The sequence below is a fragment of the Pithys albifrons genome, chromosome 10 (genome assembly GCF_047495875.1).
Source record: "Pithys albifrons albifrons isolate INPA30051 chromosome 10, PitAlb_v1, whole genome shotgun sequence".
Taxonomy (NCBI): Eukaryota; Metazoa; Chordata; class Aves; order Passeriformes; family Thamnophilidae; genus Pithys; species Pithys albifrons.
The window spans coordinates 16,147,920-16,157,439 of record NC_092467.1 but is presented as its reverse complement, the minus strand read 5'-3'; the positions used below and the strand labels follow the sequence as shown (position 1 = coordinate 16,157,439).

Here is a 9,520-nt window from a genome sequence, read left to right as displayed (position 1 = left end):
TGAGTCTTAGATCTGGTACTATGTATTACAAGGTTCTGAAACTGTGTGGCAACCACTAGTAATCTGCAAAATAATCAGCTTTATAAATCTGAACCGAGAGGGTAATCTATCACAGCTGTTTATTCTCACTTAATGCAGAAACTCTTTGTCCTGAGTTGCCACATAACTAGTGATCCAAGTTAAGCTTATAATGACGTTCTTATCATTACATGCCTTTCACCAGCAGCCTTCTCACAGTAGAAAGCTGAATCTGCTAAAAATAGTTTAGCTAAGCTCTTTGCTGCCATATCTATCATATATACTTTTATGAAGTCCTGTAGAGTTGTTAATTTTAAGTAATTGCAATAATTTTATTGTCTGTAATGCTGTTAGGGCTGATAGACAAGTAGCAAAACAATATCAACCTTTATTCATGTGAAGAAAAATGTTATTTTAAAACAGTACTATAAAATCAAAGTGGCTTATTATAGTATGCAATGTTACACATTCACTTGTGGAGGAGAGGACATACACATTGTATCAGGGAACTATGCAAATGTATTTATCCACTTGAAATAGCTGGATAACTTTTTCGTATGACAATGGGCAAAACAGAACAGGGTAATTGGGAGCATCAGTAGGAACCTGCTTAGAAGATGAGCCAGAAAATTTAGTTGCAGAGGAAAAACCTTCCCTATGTCCTATCAGTTCCCTGGGTGTCTGGCTCCATCTTAAATCCAGTGCTGAAGTGGCCGCATGTGTGTTGTAGATAGAATCTATTCCTTCTCCCTGCTGACAACACCTTTACTGGTACAACAACTTCTGCTCACCCTGATACTCTGAGAAAAATCTCTGCATAAAACATTTTACTTGGGCTCAGTCCAAGGGATAATACATACGGAAGTTTGCAATTAAAAAGCCTCTTTCTCAACTGTCTCCAGAAAGAGCAAAAAGTATCTTTGAAATAGGATCTGTGAGCCCCGTGACCCTGGTTACTCAGCATTGTTGGATGATAACACTGCAGCTAGGAAACAGAAGTGCTTCAGGTTTCCAGAACTTGTGCAATCATGGAACACTCTTGCCATTTAAGGCACTTATTTGCAAACTGAGTGTTCTCTTCCCTCCTCCTTTCCGCCTTCTTCCCCCTTCCTTACCCCCTGCTTCTCCCTTTCCCTCCTTTATATTCAGAAAAACCCCAAAAATCTCTTTAAGTAATGAAGTACAATTTATGGCATCATTCTATGCAGTTTATGACAAGCAGCTGCATGGTCTACTTTAATAAATGCTATGCTGTAATCTGCAGGCTTTCCTTTTCCTGTTAGCTCTTCCCTTTTCTGAGCTGGGTGCTGAATGAAGCTGAGGAAGCAGAACACCACAGGGAAGGGAAGTAATGATGACAACTTTGGAATGTTTTTAAATTTACTCCCACAAGCTTTTTTTTTTTTTTTGATTGCTGTTGTAAGATTCCTTTTCCATACAAGGCTTGTGTATCAGCAGAAAATACATTAAGCATTTATTGCACAATATTAAGTAGGCAAAGGACTTGGGGGGAGAATGGTAGTGTTTGTTTTCTCCCTTCTGCAAAAAGAGATCCCCATAAAAGCACACTTACTACACACTCACTGGAGTCATAATCCATATGTAGATGGCATCTGTAACACAGTAGGGATGAAAACTATAAAATACAATTCTGTACAAAGTGGTAGATCAGATTACTAATTTTGTAATATATTCCTTCTCATGAATACAATGGATATCTTCTTTTAAGGCATGTATGAAGTATTGAGGTCCACAGCCAATTAGTGCCAACTACAAGATGAATTTTTTCCATTCTCTTGATTTTTTTTCTTTAGCAGTTCTTGTCTTGGGGCCAGGCCCTGTGCTGCCTTGAATAAATGTTAGTACCACAAGCAGTACAGGCACCTCTGTGCCTGTGAATCCCTATGTAATATATCCAGAGATGTCTGGTATGCTTTCCATTAGAACGAGGAGCTGTGAATGCAAACTCTGGCTAAGTGCTCACATAAGTGGACAGCCAGGAAGTGACTCAGGGGTCTTCAAAACCTTTCATCAGCTTGTCAGTTGTGGCTTCTCATAGTTTCACCCTTACAGGTAGTAGGTGCTCTCGTAGTCTGTTTTGAGGAGGAGTCCTGGTTAGACTTCTGGCAGCTTGCCTACCCTGTTACCGCAAAGTAAGTTTTCTAAACATATTTTTAATTTAGTTCTAGATAAAAACGGAGCATTGTTTTGAAAAGGAAAAGAAAGTCTTATTTTTCCAGTCACCTTTATTTCACTAGAAAAGTATAAATTACCATTATAAATACAGGTATCACCAGTATAAAAGTTAGATTCTCATTTATAAAATAAATACTAAAAGACAAAGCAAAATGTACCTCCAAATCCCAATACCAAGATGATTTGAATCTATGCCATAGAAATCATTTGTTCATCAACTGTTTAGTTAAAAATAGTGTTCAAAGTATAGTAAATACTGCTACCTATTCAGTGCTTGCATGAAGTGAGTTACTACTGACTCAAAGCCTGCAAAGTATTTCTTCTAACACTTACTTGGAACTACCAGACTACCTTGTCTGTAGAACTCTCAGTGTAGTGTAATCTGGATATACTTTGCAGGTGGATAGCAGGTACCTGCTTCAAGAGTGTTCCTTACAAGTCACCAGTAGTTTCAGTTTGTTTTCCTATGATTGTCTATATCCAAAGAGAAACAGACCAAATTAATTTTATCCAAGAAGTGCAGAAATAATAGTAGCAATTTTGTCACATCTGAGCTAACAGATCATTTCACCAGTTAACATTAAAAGGCAGATAAATACAGGTTTTGTTTCACAGAAACAAAAAGAGGTTCCTTTAGTTAGGTAAAGGACATGTATTTTTCAAAAGTAGTGTTCTTTTCCCTCATAAGTACCATAAATCTTCTGGCTCAATAAGGCCATACTGATCAAGTCACAAGTACCTTTAGTTCAGAATCCTGTTTCAGACAGGACAACAGAAGGGGCTTGGGAACAGTTATGAGCATGGTTATACTCTGCAGAGAGATCTCAATGAATTAGAGACATGGGCAATCACCAACCATACCAAGTGTAACAAGTGCAAGTGCTGGATTGTGCACCTGGGACAGGGCAACCCTGGCTATGGGTAAAGGCTGGGGAAGGACAGCAGTGCTGCAGGAAGAGACCTGGGGATCCTGGTCATGGCACGTTGAATGTGAGTCAGCAGTGCCCTGACAGGCAGGAGGGCGAACCCTGTTTTGGGGGGCATCAGGCACAGCATTGCCAGCCAGTCGAGGGAGGGGATTGTCCCACTCTGCTCTGCACTGGGGCGGCCTCACCTGCAATATTGGATGCAGTGTTGGGGCACCACAATATAAAAAATAAGACATTAAGCTATTACAGAGTGTCCAAGAGAGGGCCACGAGGGTGGTGAAGGGCATTGAAGAGTGGCTGAGCTCACTTGGTTTGTTCAGCCTGGAGAAGAGAAGACTGAGAGGAGACCATATTGCGATCTTCAACATCACCATGGGATGTTGAGGGGCAGACACTGATCTCTTCAGTCTCATAACCAGTGACAGGACTGAAGAAAAGAGCATGAAGCCAAGCCAGGGGAGGTTTAGGTTGGCTATCACAAGGTGGTTTTTCACCCCAAGGGTGGTTGGGCACTGAACAGGCTCACCGAGGATGTGGTCACAGCACCAAGCCTGTCTGAGTTCAAGAAGTGTTTAGACAATGTTCTCAGGCATACCATGTGGTGTGCCTTGTGGTATCCTATGCAGGGCCAGGAGTTGGACTCGATGATCATGATGGGTTCCTTCCAACTCAGCATAATCTATGGTTCTGTGCTTGCAACAGATCACCAGAATGCTCTTCCAGCCTCTGGGCCACTAATGACATAGAGGCTTTCTGCTGTCTGGATTTTTCATCTGTGACTGCCTAATGGATTTTTTTAATCCACATGAAGATTGGGCTTCAAAATTCCTGCTTCAGAGAGCCTAAAAAGCTCTACCCAATTACCCAATTTCTGGGTATTTTTGTTGTGGTGGTTTTTTTTCCTTGGTACAGACACTAGTGTTCACAAAAGTTCTTCCTTAGATAACATTAAGTGGTTCCTTTTCTCTTGGAGCTCTTGCTTTCTTGCGTTTACACAGAATCACTGGTAGGACAATGGCGAGAGTGATGATTGCAATTGCTATCACTGCTATGATGATAAAGACTTCAGCTCCATATTCTGTGGGAGAGTAAAAAAAAAAGCAAGATTCAGTTATCAGAACCCATAATGACACAGTGCTACAAACTTAGCACTCATTCCACTGAATGAAAGAATGCTTTCTATATTTTAGAACTGGATACATTTTTAGAAATGAATACATTTTAACATGAATTTGTTGAACTGAGGTAAAGTTTTGTTTCACCTTGTTCACACTAGGTTTTAATCTGTTTAGTTAGTGCACTAAAATACCATGCTAACATCACAAGAATAAGTCAATACATTCTCCCTGCATTATTTTCACCAAAGTAGAAATTTATTCTAGGTTATAAGCTAGAAAACACCAAGAGAAGTGTTTTCTGTTTAAGTTGTAATTAAATTGTAATTTATCACTGTTGTGATAAACAAAAATACATATCTAGATAAGTTAATTTATTTGCCAACTTTAGAAGAGATTTTCTAGAGTGAAAGTATTTTTACCTGGTGGAGCAGAAAGATAGAGTACAGCAATGTGATATTATTTAAATAATATCAATGACTTGATATTGAAGAAAGTGTTATCCAGATTGTTTGTCTGAAATTTGACTGGCCAATTCCCTGACCACTCCCTAACTTATCTACCAGTAAAGAAGTCAACCTGCCAATCTCTGACCTTGTAATAGTAAAGAAAGTCTTAGTCTCATCACTTCCTTTAGGGGTAACTAAAGGTCAGTTCAAACTGTGAGTCAGTGGATACACAGGTTTCCAGCACACCTACATTTTAGAGCTAATCCTTCAAACACTTACTATGGTACCTCCTATTGGAAGGATCTGAGGAAAACAATGGGAAAAAACCCCAAAGCTGAAGTGTAGTGATGAGATCTGAAACCTCAGTGACCAGCCATCAATTCAAACAGTTTAATCAAAACCCTAAAAACCAGCTCTAATTAGCTGAAGACATTGGATTCTTGAAATGAATTCTTCCCATGAGTTCCCATGTTCCATCTGTGTCTTCTAACTAACTCACACAGTAAATGGTTCATTTTATAACAGGCATCACAATTATAAGATATGTCTTTTTGTTAGAATGTAAAGACTGTGTGACAAACGCCATCCGATACTCACCATCAAAGATACTCCTTCCTACACTCGTACAACTCATCGTGCTGTCCTGACCATTCCGGTTTTTTCTTCGTGACGGAACGATTCCCCGTGCATAGAAGCAATAGTTCTTTGTGCTCTCCACACTTACTTCAAATGTATGGCTTTTTGTTGTTGCATCTTTCTAAAGAGGAAAAAAATATTTCCAGTGTCAACTCTTAAGCTAGCCCAGAAACTGTGTAAGTGTTATACAGAATATAAAAAGTATCACAGAACAAAAACTAGAATTAGACTTTACCTTTCCAGAACTTTGATCTTTCCAGTAATAGAGTTTGTATTCCAGATCATGCTGGAAAATATCTCGAATAGTTTGAAAGCTTCCATTAGGAAATGTATATGGTGTAACTGGATCGTTGATCACAACAGTCAGTTCAGAACCTTTTTGTGTATAATTCTTTATCTCTGGTTTTCCAATAACAGCTAAACAAAGATTTTTAGAATTAGCATATTGACATCATCTTTTCTACACAATATCTTCTTTCTTCCACCCTCCATTACCTTCCCTTCTCAAGTCTATTTTAATTTTACGAAGCCAAAGTAATACAGTGAAGTCATGGATTGTAAACAAGTCTTTTCATTTAGTACACAATCTTAACAAAAGCATTATACTTGAATGTCTTCTCTGGTATGAGCATGGCTACTGTAAGAATCTATCGAAAAAACCTTTAAACTCAATCTAAACTTTGTTTAAGTCAATGGAAGTAATCTTGAAAGGAAGTTGATAGTAAGATTTAATTGGCAATCCTACTTACTCTGACTATAAGGGGTGAATTTTTCAGACACTGCAAAGGGTGGTTCTTCAAAGTTGTCCATCTCTGTGGATGTTATAGACAGTATGTGGGCTATATAGGTCTCTTTTACATCCTGGAGTGCATCAGTAACATCACACTCTGTTTCTGTTGTCAGTATGCATTTTTTTTTAATGTCAGATGTCTGTCTGAAAAGAGCAAGACAGAAGTGTCAACAATTTCCAACCCGACACTTACATATTTAGATGTGTTGAAAAATATTTTTCCCCTCTAACTGTATAGATTTTTCTCATCCATTAGAACAGTCTTGGAGGGGTATACGACTGAAAAAGGGAAGAGAAAACCTCAAAAGACCCTATCATGTACAGCTATATTTCACAATTCAAAACAGAATCAAGTATGATCCATATTAAGGATAGAAATATGTTATTGGACACATGTATCAATTAAACATTCAATCTTTAATATTAATTTATTAGAAACAGTATTTCTGATTTTGCATTTTTCTGTGGTGGCAGAATTTATTTTTAAAAGTATAAGAAAGATAAATTACTTTGCGTATATTATCCTTGATACATCTGAAAACTATTGCCTTAAAAAACATCAGATCTTATAGGAAGCTGTACTGATACTGATTGTTTAATGTCACAGCAGATTCTCTGCATATGTGTCACTTGGTTTTGTGTTTATGCAGTGGCAAATGACAGTAAGAACTAGACAATAGCAGCAAATTTCATTGCAGAATCAAAATTTTTAAAATATTGACCAAAACCATGGCCCATGCACTTATCTTGATTTTTAAAAAAAAAGCACGTCCATTTACTTGAGAAATAGTAATGATACAAGAAGGAATGAAAAAAACCACGTTGGATTTTACTCCTTCAATTGTTTTCCTTGTTTTGTTGGTGAATTGAGGAAAAGAAAAATTGTGTGATCTCAGCTGGAAGAGCAAGAGTGCTTACTGTTTGAAAATTAACACATGGGTTTTCCTCAAAGTAGATAAAGTTTTATTTTTAAGAGCTACTTGAACTCCCTTTCTCACTTCACCAGATTTCTTATGCCACAGATCAGTTATTGACAGTGTCACAAGAGATGCATTGAAATGGGACAGAGATTTGATCTTTGTGCTGAAACAAAAGTACTCTGTAAATGTACAGACACAAGAAAGCAAACATTTAAGCTTACTTATGCTGGAACAGCAACTTGTCTAAAGAGGTGCCTCTGTCACGGAACTACACCTGATTCTACACTGAATCTTGGGCAAATGGATTTCAATTTTTCACAATCAAAATCACTGGAAAGAAACTCCAGATTCATAGATTTACTAAGATTTGTTATGCTATGGGTGTGCTTTTAAATTTACTAATCTAATCACTCCCTTAAAGAATGAAAGGGCACATTAAGCCATTGCACTGATAATTCATCTGTAAATCATGAGAGAGCTCTCATTTCTATGCCACTTTTAGAGAGAGAAGGAACTGCAGAATCAGTTTTTCATTAATATGTAGAAGATTTGATGACCCATTTTCCCTTTGGAACATGTTTGATAGTGCTCTGTGTATTAAAATGGGATCTCAGAATACCAGAGATCTATTACTGAACTTCGTGGAAGTTTTTGTGCAGTTCTGAAAGAGGTGTTAGATGCTTAGGTAAACCAGCTACTTTTTATCTCCACAATATTTTATAGTTTACATAATACATGATGACAGAGAAAATCTTGACAGAGGTAGACAAACTAAGGTGACTTTTAGTATTAGCCAGCAAGACAAATTATTCATTTACTGTGATTCACCAATTAGAATAAAATGCAGACTCATTTATTAGACACCTCCCAATACTGAAGACAAAAGACTCAGACCAGATACTTTGAAAACAAAATAGGGGAAGTTCCATCTAATACATGGTATGTTAAACTGAGCCTCAACTTCTTCAAAATATCCTGGCCTAGATCTCTTGGGCAGCTGGCCTGCATCAAACCCCAGAACTGAAATACTGGTCTCTAGCTCAACCCTCCATTTCTGAAGTGGGCAAACCCAGAAGCCTGAACCACATGTTCTTATAGTTGGATAGAAAGAAGTATTAACAGCCGGGATGGCAATTCTCCTAAACCCTAATGTTTGGGCTCATTCTCCTAAATCCTAATGTTCAGGCCCTTTTCCTGTTACATTTACTCTCAGAAATATTCAAACATGCTCTACTTGCATCTTCTTCGATTGCCATTAGTGGATATACCTCGGAGTTATCAACTTACCCATGTATTTCTACAGTATAGAAGTAACCTGACGGTTTTGGCTGCCACTGTAGTATAGTTTTAAAATTGATTGAAGACCAAGTTATATTGACTGCTGTTGGTAGTTCTGAATAGCCTTTAAACAGAAAAGAGAAGAGTACCATGAGTCATATGTAATTCCTGCTTCCCTGCACTCACTGTTAAGTTAAATGAAGCAGTTACTGTTAATTCCTACTTGGAAAAGTTTTTTTGGGGAAAAGGCTTAGTATTGCCCTGTGAGCTCACTAAAGGAATGTGTCCTGGCAGAAGTAAGAAATATGAGAAGAATATTATTTTCTGTCTTATAACTCTGAAATTGATGAGTTAAATTATTTGGAATTTTGTCTAATGCACCCTTTTTGATTCAAGGCCTCTGAAGAAGATACAAAAGCTTGGAGATAGACATGAGAATGTTCAGACACCAGAGCTAGAGCCGCTGACCCCCGCAAGCGGATGGGAGGCCGCCGCAGTGGCCCATGACAGTCACTGCCGCGTCGGGGAACTGCCTGGGAGGAAGTCGGATGGGAAAACCCCTCGCACCCCTGTAACCTCTGGAAATCAAGCACTTTAACTGAGTGGTATCCTAGTTGTTTTCAAATTACCCTCTTCTCTACCTATTCGGCAATCTCGGAGCTGGGGATAAAGGGAGGAAATCTTGCAGCCTTACTGCAACTGCCGACTCCCGACGCTGTCCCGGTCATGAACAGCGAGGATACCCTTCAGGAGGAGCCAGCCCTTGGCGGCCCGAGCGCTCCGCCGCCCGGGAGCCGAAGCAGGGCCGGGTTGGAGCGGGGCCGCCGCGGCCCTGGGGCGAGTGCCCTGTAAATGCCGCTGTCCGAGGGAAAGTGCCCGGTGAGTTCCGCTGTCCCGCCGCGGGCTCGGGGCGAGTGCCCGGTGAGTGCCGCTGCCCCAGCGCGGCCCAGGGGCGAGTGCCCAGTGAGTGCCGCTGCCCCCTTTCCCCCGGCACGGGCTCCCTCGGGGACAGCCCGAGTCCCGCCGCCGCTCCCTCCGCCCCCGCCGCGGTCTCGGTCTCGGTCCCGGTCGGTCACCCACCCGCAGCCAGGCGGCTCAGCAGCGCGCTCAGCAGCACGGCCCGTCCGGCGGCGCAGCGCAGCATCCTCGGCAGGGATAGCGCGTCCAGCACGGTGAGTGCGGCGGGGCC

The 9,520-nt window shown here is 40.2% G+C and overlaps 1 protein-coding gene across 1 annotated transcript; it reads right to left on the bottom strand.

Moving 5' to 3' along the window:
* Positions 1–2,244: 2,244 nt before the first annotated feature.
* F3 (coagulation factor III, tissue factor) lies at positions 2,245–9,520 on the bottom strand. The gene is made up of 6 exons (XM_071565224.1): positions 9,412–9,520; positions 8,341–8,455; positions 6,093–6,277; positions 5,579–5,760; positions 5,305–5,464; positions 2,245–4,221 (listed from the first exon to the last, which is right to left on the bottom strand). The coding sequence occupies exons 1-6, from the start codon at positions 9,473–9,475 to the stop codon at positions 4,082–4,084; spliced, it is 846 nt and encodes a 281-aa protein (XP_071421325.1). The 5' UTR covers positions 9,476–9,520; the 3' UTR covers positions 2,245–4,081.

Excerpts from the sequence above, each read along its gene's own strand:
- F3 (XM_071565224.1), bottom strand. The coding sequence starts at position 9,475 with ATGCTGCGCTGCGCCGCCGGACGGGCCGTGCTGCTGAGCGCGCTGCTG. Across the intron at positions 5,761-6,092 it reads ATTCACCCCTTATAGTCAGA|CTGTTATTGGAAAACCAGAG; the intron begins GTAAGTAGGATT and ends ATCTTTGTTTAG. Across the intron at positions 5,465-5,578 it reads AAGATCAAAGTTCTGGAAAG|AAAGATGCAACAACAAAAAG; the intron begins GTAAAGTCTAAT and ends TTTCCTCTTTAG.